The 26,538-nt window shown below is 35.9% G+C and overlaps 1 protein-coding gene across 3 annotated transcripts in view; it reads left to right on the forward strand.

The window, feature by feature from the left end:
- The window catches only part of LOC145680334 (annexin B10-like), a 91,897-nt gene that overhangs the window by 19,884 nt on the left and 45,475 nt on the right, over positions 1 to 26,538 (forward strand). For all 3 annotated transcript variants that reach the window (XM_081750719.1, XM_081750720.1, XM_081750721.1), the window contains exons 2-3: positions 2,245 to 2,372; positions 24,641 to 24,817. In XM_081750719.1, the coding sequence (XP_081606845.1) occupies positions 2,358 to 2,372; positions 24,641 to 24,817 (192 nt within the window). In that variant the 5' untranslated portion in view covers positions 2,245 to 2,357. The remainder of the gene's footprint in view (positions 1 to 2,244; positions 2,373 to 24,640; positions 24,818 to 26,538) is intronic.

The following is a 26,538-nucleotide window of genomic DNA, read 5'->3' on the forward strand; positions in this document are numbered from 1 at the left end:
AAGTACAAGTAAATTTCAACCACTTCCGGTTTCTGTAGAATGTTGCAGGTGTGTGATAATGTGTTTCTTTCAGATTGCAAAAATGATTGCAAAAAAAAGTGGGGGCTTGTGGATGTCTATCACCGTATATGTCCTGTCAACGATTATCTTTGAATTCGGAAAAGAGTGATTTCTACCACTTTCGGTTTTAATATAGGGTAAATAGGATATTTTTTTTAAAAAAATAGTAACAAATTAAAAATTAAAAAGAAATTAGAATAAAAATATCGTATTTACCCTATATTAAAACAAGAACAAGAAAAGAAGCAAAGGCTACTCTTAACTAGCAGCCTTAATATTGGACTAAGGAAGAAATTCGTCAAGTGCATTGGACTTTATGGTCCAGAGACTTAGACATTAGGGAAGTTAGAGAAGAAATATTTAGAGAGCTTCGAAATGTGGTGTTGGAGGAAGATGAAGAAGATAAAATGGACAGCGAGAGCAACAAACGATGTTTTAAAACGGATAGGAGAGAAGAGGACGCTTCTAGCTACCACCCTTCGTAGAAAGGTCAATTGGATTGAACACATCTTGCGAAAAAAATTGACTTCTTCATACCACTATAGAAAGAAAGATGGAAAGAAAGTGAGGAATAGGAAGAAGAAGAGCACAAGTGATCGATGATTTGAAAAATAGAAGAAAATATTAGGAGTTTAAAGAGGAAGCTGAAAATCCAGAAACATGGAAGAAACATTTCCAGGCCCATACTGAAAATTAAGAAGAAAAGAAGAAAACTTTGTTAGTCCGAGGAACTGCCAAAAGGCACAATACCTAATAATAGTAAATAGGATATTGAACCTATTAATTGGAACCCTGAATCGATTGAAAGAAACTAGTGCTGTCGAAATCGGTTTTTGAAAAAATCGAAAACCGGTTTTTGAAAAAAGTGAAATTTCATAAAACCGAAATGTCGGTTTTGAAAACCGCTTTTGCGGTTTCGGTTTTGAAAACCGTTTTTGCGGTTTCGGTTTTCAGAAAACCAGTTTTCTCAAAAACCGAAAACCGTAAAGTCACAAAAATCGACAGCACTAAAAGAAACAGTTTCTCAATATTATATATATATATATTTGCTGTGTGGAAATCAGAATTGAAAATGGAAGTACTAGCATATTTCAACCACTTCTGGTTTCAGTAGAGTGTTGTAGGTGGTTATAATATATTTTGTTGAGAAGCTGAACCGATTACAAAAGAACGCTTATCGCTATATATTACCAATTTTGTTCTATGACGATAAACATTAAAACCTCTTGTGACGCTGAATCGGTTGCAAAAAAAAAAAAAAAAAAAAAAAAAAAGCTTCTGAATATCTTTTCACCGTGTTTGCTGTATTGAAATCAGTATTGAAAAACGGAAATAGTCAATTTCAACCACTTCCGGTTTTGGCAGAATGTTGTAGATTATGAGGGTTCGATCCCCATTGGGGGAATATTAAAATTTGAATGCATTACGATGATTCGGATTCCACCTTATATTGTGCCGGTAGGTTCATGTCTCATATAGCTTTGGTGCTCAAAAAGGGACGCTAAACTTTTTAAAAAAAAAGTATTTTTGTTTTACGTACCACGATTATACCCTGTAAGCTAAAGAAAAACGATGATGATAAGAAATGAATGAAATGGTAGAATGAAAAAAAAGATGGAAGAAACGGGAGAACTCTGAGAAAATCATGCAAGACGGTGTTTGTCCACCACAAAGCATACTTGGCTCAAGCTGGAAACGAACCAGGAACCTCATGCACCAGAGGTGAACGCTTTACCACCGAGTCACCACGGTCTCTTCGCTCAATTTCAATCAACAAACAAACAACAGACAGAATATATATTTCTTAGACTTCTATACCGGAGAACGATTATGTGAAACATCATAACGAACAACAACAACAATAATAACAAAAAAAAAAAGATAACAATGAGAATATAAAAGGCGACAAAGAGGAGAAGAGCCCAATTCTGTCTCAATTATGGTTTACGTGTCTTTACGTGACAATATTTCCGTTAAACACTTTGCCACATCTCAACATGCACAAACATGCAACGTTATTTAGATACGTAGTAGGTTAAATACCAGAGTTTCTTATTGAAACTGGCAACACTGTGTATGAGGAAGAAACTGTGTTATTATATAATTTGCTATCTTGTCCTTGACTCAATATATCATCATCAAAATTCTTAACCTTAACCCGTATGGTTTTGATTTTTATTTCAGAAGGACTGTTCGCACATATTAAACAACTTCCTTTTATTTATGGTCTGTGGTGCTACCAGTTGAACACAACTCCAGTTCTCAAGTGGTCGGTTTGAATTTCAGCTTTCGACAACATGACTGATTATCCGGTAAGTTCTTATTTGCTTATTAATTTAATTTTTAGTTTTCCTTAAATTATCTTACTCAAATTGCTTAAGAATTCAGTGTTTATTTAACTAGCTAGTGTCCTTTAATGTATGAGACTCTCATTCGGTTCCCGGTAAGCGCTCATGTGGTTTAAATCTCACGTAAAGCTATTGGTTTACATTTCATATAGCCTAGTTTCTGAAACGGAGCGTTAATTTCATAAGGAAATAAAATTACACACTGTTTTAAATTGAACTATTTAAATTTTATTGTAGTGATATTGTTATTTAAAAATTGTTGGGGAAATAATGTTAATCACCATTAAGGATGCGTACGAGTCGAGACATGTTTCGAATCTCGTTTTGACTCGACTCGGAAACGAGACGAGATTCGAGTCGAGACACACTTTGTGGAATTCGAGGCGAGTCAAGACAAATATCTGACTCGGCTCGAAAATTCAACTCGAGACAGAGCTCGTAAAATCTCGACTCGTCTCGATTGTCTCGAAAATCATTGAGAAATTTTTAAAATTATTTAGAAGAAAATTTTCACATAGAAATAGCTATCTGTCTTGAAACCAATACCAGTATTTGTGGCTGTAAATAGGCACAGAGCGCAATGGTTGATTTAGCCCGGAGCCTGGTGGCCTAAACCCCCCAGTTTTTCGGCTAACAAAAATAGTTTAAGCTATTATTTACCTAGGTATATATTTTTGAACGTTTATAGTAAGCACATAATATACCTATCATAGTCTGGGTTCCGTCTATCCCCCCCCCCCTCCTACAAGTTTTTACCTTCCAGATCGACCTCTGACACAATGCGTAAACTTAATAGTTAACCTTTCGAAAACATGCTATTTTCATCTAATTTCAGTAAACTAAAACTAATAGTTAGTTTAAGTATAATGATAATCTTAAGCATCTATCCAGATATCTATTATGGATAAAACTATTACCATGAAATGAACTTCATAGATTCTCTGACTGATGAATTGGCCGTCTATAGTAATTTAACCTAGTTCTAATTACTGTCTTTTCATTCCCATGAACGCAATAAGCCGACGTTATAACTTCTGGACTATTCCGTTCCTCAACTATTTTGAGGCTTTTATGTATTGTTTCACATCATGAGTTATGGAGAATATAGGTCCTACAATGTGACATTTGTTACTATATTACATATTATGCTATGGATATAAGGTTATTTACGTAGTATATTAGTATAAATGGATCGCTTGGATATCTACTAAGTGGCCTAACTCCATTAAAAAAAATGACCAATGTTTACATTCACTCCTAAAAAGAGGTATCTTTATGAAAAGATTTTTGTAAACAATAAATTATAAAACTATAAAATATGTAGTTATGTTTTCTTTTTTTTTTTTTTTTTTTTTTTTCAACATAACAGAAATATAGATTGTCCTTGAGATATTGAACAACTTTCACTCCCGGAAAATTCAATTTTGTCATCCAAGCGTGAACTGTAAGATAAATGCCCTCCTCACTTTTTACTCTAGTACCATAGTTTGTAGTGTTATATCCTTTCAAATGAACACTTGATTTAAAAAAAAAAAGTTAAAAAAGAATGAAGTGACGGAATCACAGAAGCTATTAATGAACTTTCTTATATGTACACATATGTACTTTACTCACCTTTCATAATTGATAACATTTTGCATTAAAAAAATCTAGTTTGATGATACGTTTCACAGGATCGTGAAGTGGGTTCTAACTTAAGTAAACCTAAAATAACTATTGTGGTCATGTAATCATTCACAAACTATTGCCTTAAGTGAATTGAATAATTTCTAAAGATTTCTGCGAAGAAGGGATCTCCCATCGATTTGTAGAGTCTGATTATCATCCTCATCATCATTATAGGTGTTCTGCCATTATTGGCAGGTCACCTACCGTAACTCTGCTAACATCTTCGTCTTCACGTATGATTTTTCTGTTTTGATATCCTCTATTAATTATACTCTCCCTCTCTTTCCTGCCACCATACCCTCTAACACGTCCCTCATGATACAGTTCCTTCTTACCCAATATCCCCAGTTTTTCTTCCTCTACTTAATAATATCTAAAATTCTTCTTTTCTTCCCTACCATTCCTAATACCCTCTCATTCGTTTTTCGCTCGACCCAGCTGATTCCCTCCATTCTTCTTTACACCCACATTTCTAAAGCTTCCAATCGTTTTTCATCCTTTTTTTTTTTTTTTGGCGTAATGTCCATATTTCTGCCCCATACGGTACAACACTCCTTACGAAATATTTTATGAGTCTTAATACTAGAATTAAAATACTAAATTAAGTATCTTCATTACTAACAATAATTAAAAATGAAATAGTGCAATGAAAGGATTACATACTTACTTCTGACTCCACTGTCTTTCACACGCAGTAGTGGTTCAGTGGTAAAGCACGCGCCTATTGTGGATGAGGTCCCTGGTGTGATCCCGATCTCGACATTTTTTTATTTATTGTTGTTTCGATGTGCAATTACATTATGTAAACATTAATTTAAAAAAAACATGGCCCTCCCCCCCAAAAAAACTTTGTACATGTCCAAAAATATGTAAAAAGGGTGAATAAGTGTCATTTGAGTTTTCAAAGAGTTTCGGTAATGTGTAATCTGTCTGAACTATGAGGAAACGTTGTGGCTCAGTGGTAGAGCGTCTACCTCTGATAGTGAGGTCCCTGGTTCGATCTCTGGTCAAGTAAATTTATGGTGGACAACATCGTGCCAATATGTTTTCTCGGGGTACTTTCGTTTCCTCCCACTTTCTCATCTTTCCATCATCATTCAGTTGCTTTAATCATCGTCTCTCTTAGCCTCAACGGCATAACGTGGGACGTTATACTCACAAGATTTCATTTCATTTGTGTCCTGAAGTCGTTCCTGAACATATACTCACTGGACGCTTCAGAAATAGGTATTTGCACACTCCTAGGGGAGGTACTATTTATTAACCAGTGGCGCAAATCTGTGTTCAACATTGGGGGGAGAACGGGTAATTCCGTTCCCATATTTTTTTAAAACGATATTCCAGATATTTATGAAGTTGAAAAAACAATGCTGTGGAGGATCAGGAGAGCAGAGTTGCCTTCAACATTGGGAGGCAAGCAGATTTAAGGCTTGTTCTGGGGGAGACATCAATTTCATTTCACTTTCCTTTGTGGTAATCGGACACAAATCATCACATTTCTCCCCCAAAACACATTTCAAATCAGATTATTGGAGGGGACAGTTCCCCCCAGTTCCAAGATTGGGGGGACATGTTTCCTTCATCCTCCTGGGATTTACGCCAGTGTTATTAACCACCACTGGCGTCTCTGGCATGTAAAATTTGGGGGGGGGGAAGGGACATCAAAGAAAGTGGTTTAAATGGTAACCTAGCCCAACTTGTGTATTATCCACTATTCCATTTCTTACCTTTCTGCTTACCTTCACGGATCCCGTGAGGTATAGCAAGAACTCTGTTATAATCGTTTCACAGCCTGAATATTACCTAGGTATATTCCAAATAAATATATATTATTATTTATATGTTATTTTGTCGTCAGTATATAAATTAAATTAGAATAAAATATTGAATATTTTGTACTTCAAAATATTGGGGGGACGCGTACCCCTCGTCCCCTCCGCCAGAGACGCCCACGTTAACCACTGCTAGAATACATTTTAATCATTTCTTTGTTCAACGATGCAACACTCTAGACACTTACTAAAATGTTAAAACACTGTTCAAAAGTAGTTTCTAAAAAAGCGTCAAAACACTGATTTATTTTATTTTTGCACAGAGAGTTAGGTTATTTGTGTGCTTGAACTTGATTCTTGTGTCATTGCTCTTATGCTCCGAATAAGTGATACAATCTCCATTCTTAGAAACCATTGTGTCTAGACACAAGACCTAACAATAGAATCTTCTCCAACTATTTTTTCTCTAGATCTCCTTGTTTCTCTGTTAGCAACTGTAGACGCTGTCACTTTCTCAAAATGCAGTGACGCTGGCACAGGTCCAAAGCAGAAGCAAAAGAATCGATTGTGAGTCATTGCAGTAATGCCTTCCCACACAGGGATAGACCAAATGATATTCCCTTTGATTTTTCTATCTAGTTTGTGGAACTTTTACGGTAAACGCAGAACTAACGAACTGGAAGTATTCGTTTCTTATACAATTTCCTGCTGACTATTCTCCAAATGTGAATGTTATGTAATATTAACAGATAGTGATGAAGTGCGTAGAAAAAAAAAAAAAAAGTAATGTGTGTGTATTTTAAACAATGACAACGACCGGAAGATGTACCTTGTCTCTTTTGTGTTAACTTCCGTTTCGGTCCGCTGCAGCAATACAGAAAGAAAGTAAAACTCAACACTAGAGTTGTAACTAGACATCAGAGTTGCCAGCCACAGAGAACAAAATTATCGATTTTCATCGTTAAAATTATCGTATATTCGTGATAATTGTAGGAACAATTAATTATAATAGTACTAATTATTAGCGACGCAACTAAGCTAGTTGTCGCCCGGGGCAAAAACTTGCCTTAGCGCCCCCCCTAACTAATCAATCAAACCAAAACGCTCTCTAACTACACCTGATATTGACATCACACAGTAATTCTCCTATTTCATTTTATCTTCAAGTGGTAAAGCTTGATTTCAAAATTGTAATATATAATTTAATCTTTGGTACAAGATAAGACACCAAACTCATTAGTATTTGATTGCCAAATAACCTGAGAGTAGCATGCTTGACATACATATTCTTATAATGTTATCATAATAACTGCAAATCACAATGTTTTTCGAATTATATCGGAATGTGCATATCTGTAGAATGATTCAACAGCAAGGTCGCCCATGTTGTGGTTTCCAAGGGGGGGCAAAATAAGCGACATTTCAAACATAGTTTCAAATTTTGCTGTAACTATTCTAAAAACACTATTGGGTTTTCGATATTCCGAAGTACAATTTCTTCTAGGGGGGGGGCGAGCGCCTCACCTTGCCCCCCTTGATGGGTGCCCTTGCTCAACAGTCTGTTGTTTTAGAATAGAATCTTTAATTACGAAAATCAATCAAGCTGTTGTCTCGAGTATTATACTCGAACATTTTGCAAATCTCTTAAATCCATGTAAGTTAAATTAAAACACAAAAAGCTGGAACTAACATTTAACTTCGCGGACTCAGCTTTGAAGATAACTTATGTTCTATGGATATGATCCTAAAGTTGGTGAATCGTTGTTATCCTGTTAAGTTTCTGAGGAACTGTAATTTTTAAAAATCTTAAGTTTGCTAAAACTCCTTTACTTGCCTTATAGTGAAAATACATATTTGCCCAGTTTTGCGCCCCCCAATCCAGCGCCCGGGGCACTAGCCCCATTTTCCCCCTTTCCATAGTTACGTCACTGCCAATTATAGTAATAATATGTAAATAACTTATCTAGTAGTAGTTTATAATTCTTATTCTAACACTACTTTGAACAACAACAATATTTTCACCCTCTCATAAACGTAATTGAATTTAAAGAGTGGATGCAGGTTTGCCATTTGCCAAATCTCAAATTGTTATTGATTTATTTTACCGGAAATGACTGTTAAAAACCCCAACGTGTGCATTTTATAATTATTTAATAAATACACATCTACAATTATTTACACATTCAAAAACTCAAAAAAAAAAAAAAAAAATGTGGGTTTTAAAGTTATCATATGTTCACGTACTATCGCAAGGGCATTATCGTATATAGCATTAACCCTAACAGCACAATTACATAGCAGGTATATGCCTATCATGTTCCCGCAGGTACATGAGAATGTGTCCAGTACGTGCCTTATGTACCTCTGAGAGAGAAATCACACGGATGGTAAGTGATAGTTACATGCCTGACGTATGATCTGTCAGGAAAGTAAATGTACACCTATTTTTCGAGTCTGGCATTCCTGCGCTCCATCCGTGGAGAGTATGAGAATTAAATCAATCAAATGTTTACTGAGGGGCAAAAAGAAAAGCTTAATCTGAATAAGACATTGCAGAGGGGCACAAGCTGTGAATACGAATAGTGCATTGTGTAAATAAAGGACGACACCGAAAGAGAAAGCCAGAAACAGCTGTTAAACTTACAAAAAAAGAGTAAAAATTGTCGAAGTGGAACATAAAACACAAATACAACAAATACGCCGACAACTAAACGGTCACCATGTCATGATCTTGGTGTAGTGGTTAAGGTGCTGGCTTGCAAATGCAAAGGACGCAAGTTCGAATCCTCGGCAAGGACATTTTTAAAATTTTTGTTAATAATACATACAACTCATGAGAGATGGTAAAAGAGGTCGTATTTAGTTTTTCGTAGCAAATATTATTGGTAATGTTTAGTACTGATAATACTTTTTGTCTTTGCGTATTGCTTTTATTCTTTTCTTCATTTCCAAAGAGAAGAATATCCGAACAAATGCCACCAAAATTCCTCATATTTTGAATGTAAACGCCATTTGCAATTAGTAAAGAATAAAAATTGAACGTTCCGATGTAGCTGCAAAAAGTAAAAAGAAAAACATGGAAGTGGACCATACTCATGGTTATTAAAAATACAATTTCTACATCCCTTACACCTCCCGACCACGTTTCTACGTCAGCAAGTAAGAGGTTTGTGTTTAGGTTAGGTTGGTCAATACGTTTTGCAAAGGGGCCCGGTTTAGCTCTGACGCACCACAGATGCGAGAAGGGAGAAAAACACTTTTTCTCTCTCCCTCTGTGTGTCTACTTATCTATCTATTTGTATATATATAACGCTATTTGTGAATGCCATAACCACCCTAATTTTCAGCGGATTGAGACGAAACTTGGCACAAACATTAATTGTTGAAATATCTTGATGAGTTCGTTAACCAGAATAATCAGATGAAAATGTTCAAAATGGTGGCCCTTCAAACTCTTAAAAAGTTCCAAGGGAACCAAATTTCGCCCATAAATAGATATTCAGAAAGTTTGAATAAATTTTCCTCTTTTACTGAAATATTTGTGTGCAGAAACTTATTGAAATATTGGACCCGATTAATCGCCTAAAGAAGGTTCACGCCCTTTCGCTACGGTCAGTTTTTTTTTTTTTTTTTTTTTTTTTTTTTTTTTTTTTTTTTGCAGGAGGGGGTTATCTTCCTATTGGAACAAGATGATTGTTACTGATGATATGAAATTACACATTGAAAGTGAAGTAACTTGTGTAACGTGTTATTTGAAAGAATAATATAATAAATGTGCATTCCTCTAACACAGAGAACTCATGTATTTCGAGTTCGGGAGCCTGAATGGCGAGGAGTGTTATTTGATTTGCTTTTTAGTAACACATTGCATTGCAAATAAAGGTAGGCAACATTAGTGGTAAGTAAAACAACAACAACAACAACAATAATAATAATAATAATAATAATAATAATAATAATAATAATAATAATAATAATAATAATAATAATAATAATAATAATAATAATAATAATAATAATAGGTGTTGTTTGTGGCAAGGTAATATCTTAATCAATTCTTCTTCAAACGTAATGATTGTAACGCCATATCTCCCTTACAAACAAAATATTAGAAATTTATATCGAGAGAACGAGAAACTGTAGAGCGATGGGACCAACGTTGGACAGTATGCACTCATAGTACTCAGAAAAGTAAGCGATTTCAATGCAAAAGGAACGAAGAGTCATTGTCATGGGTAGTCATGGGGCCACGGCAGAGCCCTCCTTAGGCAAAGTGTCAATAACTTATATCGAGAGGTGATACTGGGATGGGACCAACTTTGGACACCGTGGACCCATAAAGCGCATCGAAAAAATAGGGGGGGGGGGGCGCCAGCCAGCCTTACTTATTTCCACATAATAATATAAAATTATGTTGTCGAAATACACACACGAGTTAGCTACTAATATTTCATATTATTATTATTATTATTATCGACAGCGTCTTTTCATTACGTGTGCGTGTTTGACATGAAGCCAAAGAGAAGATCCATCATTCGTAGAAAGAATAATAGTCAGTTACTTTAACTGTGAACGACAGCGAAAAATACGAAAAGAGTGGACTATCTGTAGAGTAAAGAAGCAAAATTTTCTCTCAAATGTATAAAAAATCAAGCCGAGATTAATTCGAACTCGCATGGACGGCGCGAAAAGCCAGTGCTTTGTCCACTTTTTTTTTTAACTGACTCACTGAACGTGTTTCAGTAACTTACTTATTGCTAATTTTACTTGCTTCACTCGTTTAACTTGCTTTTTCTAATAACTTATAACGACAGAGACACGAACACAGAAACATCGAGAACAGTTAAAAATCATAGATGCTCTCCCGCCAGGAATCGAACCCGGAACTTCATAGACCAAAGGCGCACGTGCTAGCGACTAGACCAGCGGGAAGGGCAACACTCCCTCCCTGTGTCGTTAGGGATTACGACCACTGTCTTGCCAGCTATCACTTCTGTTGGTTGTATACTATGATCACATGTTTCTTCTTTGCTGGAAGAGTAAAACCTACATTATATGTAATACATGAGGTATTTAGACCTACATGCTCTTCATATAATGTAATAAAAGGGTCATGCTGGGAATAAGAAAAAGAACATTCCTTGGACAAAACGGAAACTATTGGCATCAGAAATATTTATCTACGAGGCATGCGCAGTAGTATATTTCAGAATAGTTACTGTTTTGTTCAGTAAACGAAGAAAGGGGTATAAAAAAGCAAATATGTCGCGTCAACGAGATCGACCAGATTTGACAGGGGCGGAAGCAGATGTATAGTAATACAACAACTTCGCTCAGTTGATACGAGCCGAGCCGGTTGATATCACTACCCGAGTTGGTCTTCTGCTTGGGCTCAAGAATTCGACCGTGCAGGTCTCAGCCTTAATTTTAAGAACTACAGTATAATTTTAAGTACTACAAGAAAAATACCTTTGACTCGACTCGGATTGAACTCGAGTCGAGTCGAATTTTGGCTCGACTCCTGCTCATCCCTATTCGTATTTGTATTTTGTTTCCACTTCAACAATTTCTACTCTTTTTTTTCTTCGTTTACCTATTGTTTCTGGATTTCTCTGTCGGTGTCGTCCTTTATTAACACCATGCACTATTCTTATTCCCAGCTTGTGACCCGCTTCAATGTCTTATTCAGTTTAGGCTTTTCTCCTTACATTGACTTGACATGTGATTGATTTAATTCTCACTTTCCGCGCACGACCGATGAAAATGTTTTATTATTATTATTATTATTATTATTATTATTATTATTATTATTATTATTATTATTATTATTATTATTATTATTATTATTATTATTATTATTATTATTATACTATTGAACTTGCACGGCGAAATTACTGTATAATACGATATCATTTCAGTAATTTTATTCCATTGTATGTTATTTAATTTATTAATGGGCACTAAATTGTCTCCAGATCAACGAATAAATTAACTACGGCATGCACTTTGGTGGAAATATCATTACATGAACATGTTTGGAACGAACCAATAATCTTATTGCAATGATATTTCCACCAAAGTGCATGCCGTAGTTAATTTATTCGTTGATCTGGAGACAATTTAGTGCCCATTAATAAACTAAATAACATACAATGGAGTAAAATTACAGAAATGATATCGTATTATACAGTAATTTCGCCGTGCAAGTTCAATAGTATAATAATAATAATAATAATAATAATAATAATAATAATAATAATAATAATAATAATAATAATAATAATAATAAAACATTTTCATCGGTCGTGCGCGGAAAGTGAAAATTAAATCAATCACATGTGAAGTCAATGTAAGAAGAAAAGCCTAAACTGAATAAGACATTGAAGCGGGTCACAAGCTGGGAAAAAGAATAGTGCACGGTGTAAATAAAGGACGACACCGAAAGAGAAATCCAGAAACAGCAGGTAAAAGGAGAAAAAAGAGTAGACATTGTTGAAGTGGAAACATAAAATACAAACACGAATAGGGATGAGCACAAGTCGAGCCAAAATTCAATTCAACTCGAGTACAATTTGAGTCGAGTCAAAGGTAATTTTCTTGAATTGAGTTCCGAGCCAAGTCGCTGTTTTCGAGGTCTAGTTTCGAGTTGAGTTGAGTTTGATAATGGTTCTCTCGCTCGTTCAGCTCGTTTTAACTCGTTTTGAAATATTGGCCTGATCAGACTGGAAAGCAAAAGCCATGAGAAATGTAAGCAGTAATGTGGAATACTTTTAGTGTTGCTCACGACAGAGGTGCGTCTCATCTCGTAATTTTAGTGCATCTCGTGGGGCAATTTTAGTGTATCTCGTCTCGTCTAGATAACGAGAAGACAAGAGTTTATTATTATTATTATTATTACGAGACAGCCTCAAATGTCGTAATCACCAATATAAGTATATACTGTAGTTCTTAAAATCAAGGCTGAGATCTGCACGGTCGAATTCTTGAGCCCAAGCAGAAGACCAACTCGGGTAGTGATATCAACCGGCTCGGCTCGTATCAACTGAGCGAACAGCTCGAGTCGGCTCGGTTGGGATGAGCCGATGACCCGAGCCGGCTTAGTTGGAACAAGCTATCGACTCAGCTCAATTGAGCCGATGGCTCGAGCTTTCTCGGTTGGGATGGGTCACCTACTCGGCTCATGTGAACCGGTTCGAGCCAGCTAAATTGAAACTAGTTCATCAGCACGTTTCGACTCAGCTCAACTAAGCCGATGGCTCAAATCAGCTCGGTGTGGTGAGCTGTTGGCTCGGCTCACTTCTCGATTCGGTTCGATATTGAATGAGCTGTAAGCCGAGCCGGTCGAGCCGTTGAGAAGCCCAAACCCGGTCCCAGCTGTTTTGAATATGTTTGGCTGAAGCCTATAACTTTTAACAATTTTTTGCTCGAGCCCGAATACTTGCCCCTTCGGAACTCAAACCCAGAACGTGACCGATGTCCTTGCCTCCTGAAGACTTCCAGACGACCGAGATCGACAGTCAATTAGCTTTTACTATTCAGATACAAACCGTATATCTTTTAAAGATTATACATGGAGTTGATATTATAATAATAATAATAATAATAATAATAATAATAATAATAATAATAATAATAATAATAATAATAATAATAATAATAATAATAATAATAATAATAATAATAGTTTTAAACTTGCCCTGAAATTTGGCAAAACTTACTTAAAAGTAGAGATTTCGGGGAAAGGGTTCCGTACCTTCAAGACACACCTCTGCAACTACCAACATTTTAAACTAGAACCTTTTATTGAAGTTTCATGTAGAAAGTATGTTTTGAGGAAAATAACTGTAATAAATATAACTGAATATCACGCGACAGTAAGGCATATAATAAACTAATTTTTAGAATATGCAGAGGTAAATATAAAAGCTTTGCTACAAAAATACCTACACAGAGCATAATTCAATGAGCTCTGAAATATAATGTAACGAAATAGCCTGTGAGATTCAGTCTACAGAGCAATTGTTACTTAAAGAATGGACATACACTATTTCGAGAATCGAGACAAGACGGGAAATGTTTACGATACTTTTCGTCTCGTCTCGATTCTCATCTCCAAAGAGAGACGAAAATTTTGATTTAGCCCTGACCCGTCTCGAATGTAAAATGTTAATTCTCATGTTATTTTATTTGTTTTAGAAACGAGATGAGAAACTCCTCTTCTCGTGAGCAACATTAAACCAAACCGAAATATTCTTTCCAAATGTCACGTTTCTCCTTGTAATGGTATGACCTGAGCGATAATTTAGCTTCTAGCTTTTAATCTTCTACGAGATAATAATAATTATTATTATTACTATTATTATTCCTGAAGATTTGATAGTTCAAGTATTGAAACATCCGAGTATTCAAATATCTGAATATAATAAAACGTATGTTATCGCTGATCAATCGCCATCAAACATTCTAAAGTAAGAAAAAAAAATTGCAACGTGCATTCGCAGAAGCACCTTGACCACTGAACCGCGATCGCTACGCGGTAAACGATCCGCCTTTAGTCTGGTTACGTTAGGTTTCTTTGTCTCCGCTTGCAAACTTGTATGTTATATTTTTCGATTCAAAATGTCTTTCGTATTTCTTTTTTGAAGTCGGCAAAGTTTATATTAATAACTTGAGTTTTTCTTAAACCACTGGTTCACAAGTTCGTTCTTTCTCCACACGAAACTACAAATATGACAGATTGAATTCTCATACTCCCCATTTCTTTCAAAGCAGTCGCCATTACCTGGTCAAAGACTTATTTCCGCCACGATTCATATTAACCAAAATAAATTCATTTTTCGGAAGCGGAACTTTCACTTTCCGGATTTCGAAAAATTATGGAATTCAGTTATACTCCGGAATTCAGAAGAATTTCGGAACTCGGAAAGAATCCGGAATTTAGAAAATTCCGGAATTGAGAAAAACTCCGACTTTCGAAAAAATCCGGATTTTCCGAATTCCGGAATGTTAACGAAATCAGAAATTTCTAAATTCCGGATTTTTCCGAATTCCGAAATTATTACAAAATTGGAATTTTCCGAATTCCAGAATTTGTTCGGCTTTAATTTCGGGAGTCCGAAAACTAATAATTTCGGAACGGGCTATCCCTAGTTTATACACAACCTTTCAGAACACTAAGCTAGTAGCTGTCTACAAACAAACAAGTAATGTAAAGCATGTTGTATACTGCAATACGTCATGTATTAAAATCCGACACCATGACCCTTTTATTACATTATATGAAGAGCATGTAGGTCTAAATACCTCATGTATTACATATAATGTAGGTTTTACTCTTCCAGCAAAGAAGAAACATGTGATCATAGTATACAACCCACAGAAGTGATAGCTGGCAATACAGTGGTCGTAATCCCTAACGACACAGGAAGTGAATGCTGCCATCGCCGCTGGTCTAGAGGCTAGCACGTGAGCCTTGGGTGTATGGAGTCTCGGGTTCGATTCTCGGCGGGATAGCATCTATCATTTTTAACTGTTCTCGATGTTTCTGTGTTCGTGTCCCTGTCGTTATAAGTTATTAGAAAAAGCAAGTTAAACGAGTGAAGCAAGTAAAATTAGCAATAAGTAAGTCACTTAAACGCGTTCGGTGAGTCAGTTAAAAAAATAGTGGACAAAGCACTGGCTTTTCGCGCCGTCCATGCGAGTTCGAATCAATCTCAGCTTGATATTTTATCCATTTGAGAGAAAGTATTGTTTCCTTTCGCTACAGGATGGATTTTCTCTTTGGTTTCATGTCAAACATGCTCACGTAATGAAAAGACGCTGTAGATGATAATAATAATAATAATAATAATAATAATAATAATAATAATAATAATAATAATAATAATAATAATAATAATAACATAATAATAATAATAATAATAATAATGATAATAATAATAATAATAATAATAATAATAATAATAATAATAATAATAATAATAATAATAATAATAATAATAATAATAATAATAATAATATGAAATATTAGTAGCTAACTCGTGTGTGTATTTCGACAATATAACTTTATATTATTATGTGGAAATAAGTAAGGCTGGCTGGCGCCCGCCTCCCTAATTTTTTCGATGCGGCTTATGGGTCCACGGTGTCCAACGTTGGTCCCATCCCAGTATCACCTCCTGTTTTCTCGATATAAGCTATCGACATTTTTCCTAAAGAGGGCTCTGCCGTGGCCCCATGAGTACCCATGACAATGACTCTTCGTTCATTTTGCATTGAAATCGCTTACTTTTCTGAGTACTATGAGTGCATACTGTCCAACGTTGGTCCCATCGCTCTACAGTTTCCCGTTCTCTCGATATAAATTGCTAATATTTTGTTTGTAAGGGAGATATGGCGTTACAATCATTACGTTTGAAGAAGAATTGAGGAAGATATTGCTTTGCCACAAACAACACCTATTATTATTATTATTATTATTATTATTATTATTATTATTATTATTATTATTATTATTATTATTATTATTATTATTATTATTGTTGTTGTTGTTGTTGTTTTACTTACTACTAATGTTGCCTACCTTTATTTGCAATGCAATGTGTTACTAAAAAGCAAATCAAATAACACTCCTCGCCATTCAGGCTCCCAAACTCGAAATACATGAGTTCTCTGTGTTAGAGGAATGTACATTTATTATATTATTCTTTCAAATAACACGTTACACAAGTTACTTCACTTTCAATGTGTAATTTCATATCATCAGTAACAATCATCTTGTTCCAATAGGAAGATAACCCCCTCCTGCAAAAAAAAAAAAAAAAAAAAAAACTGACCGTAGCGAAAGGGCGTGAACCTTCTTTAGGCGATTAATCGGGTCCAATATTTCAATAAGTTTCTGCACACAAATAATTCAGTAAAAGAGGAAAATTTATTCAAACTTTCTGAATATCTATTTATGGGCGAAATTTGGTTCCCTTGGAACTTTTTAAGAGTTTGAAGGGCCACCATTTTGAACATTTTCATCTGATTATTCTGGTTAACGAACTCATCAAGATATTTCAACAATTAATGTTTGTGCCAAGTTTCGTCTCAATCCGCTGAAAATTAGGGTGGTTATGGCATTCACAAATAGCGTTATATATATACAAATAGATAGATAAGTAGACACACAGAGGGAGAGAGAAAAAGTGTTTTTCTCCCTTCTCGCACCTGTGGTGCGTCAGAGCTAAACCGGGCCCCTTTGCAAAACGTATTGACCAACCTAACCTAAACACAAACCTCTTACTTGCTAACGTAGAAACGTGGTCGGGAGGTGTAAGGCATGTAGAAATTGTATTTTTAATAACCATGAGTATGGTCGACTTTCATGTTTTTCCTTTTACTTTTTGCAGCTACTTCGGAACGTTCAATTTTTATTCTTTACTAATTGCAAATGGCGTTTACATTCAAAATATGAGGAATTTTGGTGGCATTTGTTCGGATATTCTTCTCTTTCGAAATGAAGACAAGAACAAAAGCAATACGCAAGGACAAAAAGTATTATCAGTACTAAACATTACCAATAATAATTGCTACGAAAAACTAAATACGACCTCTTTTACCATCTCTCATGAGTTGTATGTATTATTAACAAAAATTTTAAAAATGTCCTTGCCGAGGATTCGAACTTTCGTCCTTTGCATTTGCAAGCCAGCACCTTAACCACTACACCAAGACCATGGCATGGTGACCGTTTAGTTGTCGGCGTATTTGTTGTATTTGTGTTTTATGTTCCACTTCGACAATTTTTACTCTTTTTTTGTAAGTTTAACAGCTGTTTCTGGCTTTCTCTTTCGGTGTCGTCCTTTATTTACACAATGCACTATTCGTATTCACAGCTTGTGCCCCTCTGCAATGTCTTATTCAGATTAAGCTTTTCTTTTTGCCCCTCAGTAAACATTTGATTGATTTAATTCTCATACTCTCCACGGATGGAGCGCAGGAATGCCAGACTCGAAAAATAGGTGTACATTTACTTTCCTTACAGATCATACCTGGGGAACGTACCTAATATATTCTAGGTATGTTCCCCATATCGTAAGCGTCAATGAACCACAAAAGTACTTCCCCAAAATATGTTAAATCGCCTATATGCGTAATGAGTTTACATTAAAGTGAGTCTAAAAACACTCTAAACAAGTAAAAAAAGAAAAAGTGTCCCAGGGTAGGCGCGAACCACCAACCTTTGGATTACTCTTCTGACTTGGCCACGGAGGCTATGAAGAGAACGTTCTTGTAGAGGGGTAAATTGTTGTGTTATTTTGAATTGGGCTAATCAGAGTGCTCCTTTAACCGCGTATATTAGACGATAACCGTTTGGGATCAGATAAAATCTGCTCGCCATGTAATTTTATAACAAAATGACCGTGTCTATTTACTTTATTTCATAGTTCTTCCATATTCACTTTCAAATGATCGGCGACAGTTGCTATCAAATAAAGTTAATACATTTGTTGCTTCTAGTACACAATGGCTTAGAAAAAGAAGCAACAAATGCATCAAATGTGGGAGGTGAATTTACAACACCTAAATGGCGCATGCCTAGCACATTTTGTGCTGTTAGGGAAGGATTAAATTATTATATGTCACGATATATTATCTATGGTTGGCAAGCCTGAAACATAGAGAAGAAATGAACGCGTAATATCGATATGTCGTTTCTTCCCTTCTTTTAATTAACTCATATTCCATAACAAGAGTTGGGTTTTACTCATAGCCACTCAAGAATCACACTGCAATGTCTTGGACAACAGATAACGTCTGGCTTGCCTCTTATTATGCAAAAGGACCCAAAAATGTATATTCATCAATAACTCTGGAAGGAATTGAATCGAAGGTTTAAGTTTAGGGCAAAAGTGCACTATACTAGTGCAGTTGATTGTTCTTTCAATGACAGAGCCAGCATGTGCTCACATGTATACATAGTGTTGCCAGCACTTAACGAGAAAAAGTGGCTAAAATCAATGGCCAGAAATGGTCAGAAAAAGCAAGCTTCCGCGCTGAACCAAAGATAAATAAATCCGCATCTTATAATAATATAAAATTAAAGCAAAACTTCCCTCACAGAGATAAATATCATCATCATCTTCTTCTTCAGGTTAAGGGAAAGATTCTTTTGTCTCGGTTGTTTGTGCTGGGCTGCTTTTGTTTCAACTAGTTGCAAAACTGTGGTCAAAATTTCATATATGCAATAACACTTTTGCACATTCGTAACCCGAATCTTACCATTAGAATTAAAGAAAGTGTTTTCGTTTTCAACCTGTTCCTGAATTTGTTTTTGACTTTATTCATCAGATGTAATACATGTTTCATTTCTGCGTTCGAATGTAGAAGTAAAATATTCACCCCCCCCCCCCCCACACACACACAAAAACTAATTCTGAAAATGTTGTCTCTCCTCGAGCATCTGTGTAGCGATTTACTTCTTGTAAAAAAAAAAAAAAAAAAAATCAATTAAGAACTTTTTTACTCATTTCATGAAATTTATGTTTCCCACTGATTTTCAATTTTGTCCATATTATCTTCATATTTCAGAGTGAAAGCTTGAAGCTGAATCTAATAAGACTGTTTCATCGCTTCCAAATCCTTATTGACACTGAAAAGCGACATTTTCTAAAGGATATTTATATTATTAGGAACTTAATTTTGAATTTCTTTAAAGAGTTTTTTTTTTTTTTTTTTTTAAAGTAAAACTTACATTTCTTCCCTGAAAATTTTACTCAACATCTACTGGTGATTTACAGGTTTTGAGCTCAGTCTCTGCTGTGTAACCAAGATAACGCATCAAACTTCAGAAAATAGCAAAATGACACACAAAATATATCAAAAAGTTACTAAAGTCAGAAAATGGTAGAAATGGCATATGGCTAGGAAAGCCACTAGTGGCTTTTTGGAAAATTTGTGGGTAGCCAGGTTCTCCAAGTGGCCAGATCTAGCCACAAAGTGGTTAAATTGGCAACTCTATGTATACATATTTTCGAAATACAGTATCATTACAAAATACAATATTTTTTTTAAGTATTTGAATCAATGTTATTTTTTTTCACTTTGTGGGTAACAGAGAGCTTCACTGTATGCGGCCAGTGAAGCAAGTACTAGTAGATACGAGGAGACGGCGCGAGGTGTGTGTAACTTTGTTGTGCAAGAGTTGATTGAAGTGGAAGCACTGTTACTAAGGGCGCCCATCAAGAAGGGGCAAGGTGGAGCGCTCGCCCCCCCTAGAGGAAATTGTACTTCGGAATATAGAAAATCCAGTAGAATTTTTACATTAGTTACAGCAAAATTTGAACCTATATTTGAAATGTCGCGTATACTTGCCCCCCCCCCTTGGAAACCACAATATCGGCGCCCTTGACTGTTACGGAGATATATTTGGCGCTTTTATTCTGAAATGGACATAATCGAAGCAGCCGAAGAAGGCAGACGCGGAAGGGATGCAACAGAAAGAAAAAAATCGTGAACTCTGGCAAAGAAATATTTGAAGTTTGACCTTGAGGGACTTGAAATGGTGGGAAAACTGTGCGTAAAACACGTTTGTTTTCAGTTTTATTCCTTTTTTTCCATCTTTCAGGCAACGAAAAAATATATGTTGTACCTAATGGTATTACAAAATTTGTAACAAAAAAAAAATAGTGACGTGTTCTCCCCAACTTTTTTTTTTACGATTTCTTAAAATTTTCAAAACGCAAAAGAACAAAGAAAATGCGCATTGATGTTTTGGAAAAAAAGTTGCACATTTACATCTACATGGTATCTACAAACTGTGAAATAGGGTGCGCCGAAAACAAATTTTGGAATTTCGATTGGCCGGGTTGCGCAAAAGTTGCCTTGTGTTAGTAGTAGTCAACATACAAAATTTGGGTTTTTTCGGTCAACCCCTTCCTTTGCCTCATTGGACTTGAATATTTTTATAGCTGCGACTATGCAACCCGCACGAAACTACGAAGAAAATTGTGCTGCACAGCTATTTTGGTTTTGATTTTCGATTGGCCGTGCTGCGGAAATGTTGCCTCGTGTTAGCGGTAGTCTACACAAAAAATTTGGATTTTTTTGGTCAACCCCTTCGTTTGCCTCTGGGACTTGAATATTTTTATAGCTGCGACTATTCAACCCGCACAACACTACGAAGAAGATATTGTAGTGCACATCTAAAACTTTTGGTTGTTTTTCACACTGAAGCATTCTGAGGGTGAAAATAAAACGCGAAATAAAAGAGATGCGATATTGTTCCTATGTGGTTAAAAATTATAATCAATTAGACGAAAAATTGTATTTTTTATATTTTAATTCATGTTCATATATAGCGTGAAAAATATGTTGTTAACCTTACATAGCAGCTTTTTGACGTATATCGTGAACAATTTCGTTTAGACCCGTTTATATTATAAAGAAAATTTTAATCAAGTAATATGATATCAAGTAATTTTGACATCGGCTGGGGAATAATAGAAAATATATATTTACCTACAACATACACGACTATAATAATAATAATACGTAAAGCATTATTTTATAAGAAGTCGCAAACATTTTAATTTTATACACAGTACAGCAGCCTGGGTCTTTCGCTGCCGGTTTGACCTGACAAAATGGTAGTAAAAGATTTCAGTAGTGATCAGCAACATCTTTTGGATATTTGCCGAGCCGTTTCAGAAGGTTTGTGTCCACCAAACGTTCTGAAGAAAAACCTGGACCAATTGTCATGTTCCAATGGTTGACAGCTTCTTGCATTCTCCGAAAATCCCGAAGAAGCACTCGTTGACTTGCACAGTATGTCAGCAAAGTATTTGCACAAGTTTGATTTAAAATAAAGCGAAATTCTCTCAGCAACGGGAGGCGACACTTGTGACTACGCTCTTGAACTCCATCCTTTCTACTAGAGGAATCAAGAAGAATACTGTATATTGTGATTACCTCCAACGCTTACTTTGCCCATCCGGAAAACTTGTTGTTGTCCATTATCACCGACAGGAACCAGGACATCCGAGCTTTAGGATGGAGAAGAATAAAAAAAAGTGTCGACAGAGAAAACGATCAAGTCTACGTGAATGTGTTGTTCCAAAAGTAAACTTAGACGCAATTAAATATCCTGAGATGATCGATTGGTTTTCAACAGACGTCACCGAGCCACCATTAACAAGATAACTTTTTTTCGAGCAAGATAGAAGAAAATCTTAGAACGGCCGCTACAGCTTCTGAGGAAATTAGATGTTTTCCGTGCCATAGGCAAGCGGTGAAGAGAATGATAAAAGTAGTTACAGAAGCGTCAACATTAGTTTGTGGAGCGGGTCGAAGAGAAAGCTTTATCAGGGCAAAATTAGAATGTCGAAGAAAAAAAATGCAGAAGTTGGACTACCAGCAGGTCTATCAAATGTAAATGAGACAAAAAACGGAAGCAAGTGAGTGGACGGGTGGAACTCGATTTGCAGCCACCTCCTCGTAGTGGTTTCTGGGGAGTTTAGGAGTTTATGTGCCAAGACGAGCTAAGAGCTGCAAGGGAAGGTTTATTAACAATTTTTCATGACCTATATTCATAAAGTATTTGAAAACATCAATAAAATTTCTTCGTCTAATTGATTATAATTTTTAACTATATAGGAAAAATATCGCATCTCACTTTTATCTTACGTTTTATTTTCAGCCTCAGAATGTTTCAGTGTGAAAAACAACCAAAAGTTATAGCTGTGCAGTACAATTTTCTTCGCAGTGTTGTGCGGGTTACATAGTCGCAGCTACACAAATATTCAAGTCCCATGACACAAACGAAGGGTAGACCAAAAAATCCAAATTTTCTCTAACCACCACTAACACGAGGCAACTTTTCCGCAACACAGCCAATCTAAAATCAAAACCAAAATAGATGTGCAGCACAATTTTCTTCGTAGTGTCGTGCGGGTTGCATAGTCGCAGCTATAAAAATATTCAAAATGAAATCTTTGAGTTTTCACGTCCCGCGGTTATGCCGGTTAGGCTAAAGGAGATGGTGAGTAATGAATGAAATGGTGGAATGAAGAAAGTGGGAGGAAACGTGAGAACCGCGAGAAAACCCACGCACACGGTGTTTGTCCATCACAAGGTTCACTTGGTGGGGGCTGGGATTGAACCCGGGACCCCAAGCACCAGAGATGAACACTCTACCACTGAGCCACCGCGGCCTCTATAAAAATATTCAAGTCCAATGAGGCAAAGGAAGGGGTTGACCGAAAAAATCCAAATTTTGTGTGTTGACTACCACTGACACGAGGCAACTTTTCCGCAACCCAGCCAATCGAAGTTCCAAAATAAGTTTTTTCGGCCCACCCTACTGTAAAACTTTCAAAATATTTCAACAATTCCCACCAATTTTTTTAAAAAAATATTCAATTTTGAGCATGTGTGATACGATAATTCGGTAAGGGGTGGAGGTAGAGGTTGAACATTTTTTTGAGGTAGTTTCAGGTCAAGAGTAACTTTTTTTTTGGTCAATAACTACCCAATTTGGATCAAGGGCCGAGGAAGTACCCTTTACACAAATGCAATCACCATTAAAATCCGCAATAAATAGGCCTATTGGTTGTTATATCTAGAGCACAAATACATATCTACACAATGTATATTTTTAATATAGAAAATATAGGAAACGAAAACTCGCGACAATGTAGCTTTCCGAGTAAAATTTAAGTAATTAAGACACCACTAGTACATACGTATATTTACCACCTAATTGCGCAACTGTAAGTATACAAAAACGACAAATATAACGCGTTAGACCAAACAAGAGTATTGAAGATGCGTACCAAAGAGTACAATAAGCACAATCGTTTCGAAGTACAATGCAATGTTCCTTGTACGTGATATGGGTAGTAAATATAGATGCAAGGGTCAAAGGACTGGATTATCTAGAGATTCGTTAACTATTAGAATTGAGAGAATTTAAAGGATTTGATTATTTAGAAAATCAGGAGCTTAGAATTAAGAGTATTTAAAGAATTGAATTATCTAGAGTTAAAAGCTTCTAAAGGATTTGATTATTTAGAGAATCTGGTACTGTTCGAATTAAGAACATTTAAAGGATTGAATTATCTAAAGAAACTGAATTATCTAGAATTCAGAGCCTTTAAAGGATTTGATTACTTAGAGAATCAGGAGTTGTTAGAATTAAGATAATTTAAAGGATTGAATTATCTGGAGAAACTGAATTATCTAGAATTGAGTGCGTTTAAAGGATTTGATTACTTAGAGAATCAGGAGTTGTTAGAATTAAGAGAATTTAAAGGATTGAATTATCTGGAGAAACTGAATTATCTAGAATTGAGAGCCTTTAAAGGATTTTATTGTTTAGAAAATCAGCTAGAGAAATTGAATTATCTAGAGTTGGAAGCTTTTAAAGGATTTGATTATTTAGAGAATCTCGTGCTGTGAAAATTAAGAGCATTTAAAAGACTGAATTATTTAGAGAAACTGAATTATCTAAAATTGTGAACCTGTAAAGGATTTGATTGTTTAGAAAATTAGGAGTGGTTAGAATTAAGAGCATTTAAAGGACTAAATTATGTAGAATTGAGACCCTTTAAAGGATTTTATTATTTAGAGAATTAGGAGTTGGTAGAATTAAGAGCATTTAAAGGACTGAATTATGTAGAATTGAGACCCTTTAAAGGATTTTATTATTTAGAGAATCAGGAGCTGCTAGAATTAAGTGCATTTGAAGGATAGGTTTCATTAGAGAAGCGTGGGCTTTAGTGGTATTATATGATTTGACTTTCTTTCCAGGGAGAGCCTACAGTGCGACCAGCTTCTGGGTTTGATCCAGGACAAGATTGTCTTGTCTTGCGACAAGCTATGAAAGGTTTTGGTACAGACGAAGCAGCCATAATTGAAGTCCTAACTCAAAGATCGAACGCTCAGAGACAAGAACTCAAGACTAAGTTTACGGAAGAGTATGGAAGGGTAAGAAAAAAGTTTATGTTGTTATTAAATCATATGCTTATTTATTGTTATGTTCAATGTTGTATATCTCTAAATATATTAAGTTGGTACGAACGAAGTCTTCGCTTTGACGTCTGGCGGGAAAGTCATCTCTACAACATGAGTCAAAGATCACAAACCCAGTTCACGTCCAGCAAATATAGGATAGGATACTCAGACAGTTAGGAGTCGGTGCGTTGTTGAACAGAGTCTAAGAGAGTATATCGTGGAAGAGACACAATTACGAATTCAAACTGGGCCATTCTGTACAGCAAGTCTCAAAACAACATTAATAGTGCATTTAGCCCAGGAATGGCGAACGAACACAACCTACGTAACTGAATTGTCAGACTTCTTCGGGAGACACAGCATTGCAAAATAAGCTCCGTGGAGCAGGGGCGGATCCAGAGGGAGGCAATGGGGACGATCGCCCCCCAGAAGAGGAAACCTTCTTGTTTTATATATAAATAAAACCCATCCCAGAGTTTGGAGCTCTTAAAAGTAACTCTAAGTAGCAATGTTACAACCCTCTCCCCCCCAGAAGCCCGTCCTGAATCCGCCCCTGCCGTGGAGATCATATACTGTATAATGTGGGCTTCTAACAGGCAGAATGGTTTAGCATACTTGTAGTCATAGGTTTGATCTTTAGATGAAGGTTGCCTTCATTAATATGTATAGTGCTGAATTTTTTTTTTTTTTTTTTAACCAAATACACATAGCCAGTAGCGTACGTAAGAGTTTATTTCGGGAGGGGTCCAAACTTAATATGAGGGTATTTTATATTAAAATTACTAAAATTGCCCCTAAAATTAGGCGAAATTTACACAAAAGTCGAAATTTCGGAGGGGGTCCGGACCCCCAGGACCCACCCCCGCGTACGTCCCTGCACATAGCATATAAAATGGTTGAATTATTATATTTTCTAAAACGTATGTTTCCAAATTACTTACCTTTCCCCCGAATGTTGATTGAATAGGAATTTTTCGTTTTAAAAACTGCTTCTGTTTAACTCCAAACGATGCTCTATTCGCAAACTTTTGGGCCAACAAGCCCAGCATATTGGAATTCTTCACATTTGCATCCTCATCTTTGCGTCAGTTTATGCTATTCACAGATCGAGAATAGTGGAGACACTGCATTTCATTTACGCGTGCTGGAAGATTCGCTTTCGGTTTCAGTGGAGGTATAGGTATCTATCCCCTTACCACAGGTAAGAAGAAACGTATCATCTGCAGAGACAAAAGTGGAAATGCGTAGTGACATGCAATGTATATTAATTATATATTAGACGTAACACTGAACGTTGGCATAATTATTGGATAAGTACGTTGCAGTGTTGCCACAGTCCTAGCTCTGAAGTGGGCTGAAAAATAGTACCAAATTGAACCAAAAAGGGCTGAATCCATTATTTTATACCAGTGTAACACATGGCTCTATAACACGAAACTAAAAGAGGTAAAGTTCTTGACACCCTCTCCCCTCTTCCAAGAGTCGAAACCAAGAAAGTGCTCTTTCTAAAAATTACTTTTTGAAAATATTCAAATAGGAGGACCCCGAACAACCATGGAAGTAGATGAAACTTTTTTCGCACGTAGGAAGTATAACAGAGGCCGCAAATATTAAATGTTAAAACAGTTATCATGTTCGGTATGCATTGTAAGGAAACCAAAAGCGCCTTTATTTCGAAATGACCAATAAAAGGA

This window comes from Thermobia domestica, chromosome 3 (genome assembly GCF_964235325.1).
Source record: "Thermobia domestica chromosome 3, izTheDome1.hap1.1, whole genome shotgun sequence".
NCBI classification, from domain to species: Eukaryota; Metazoa; Arthropoda; class Insecta; order Zygentoma; family Lepismatidae; genus Thermobia; species Thermobia domestica.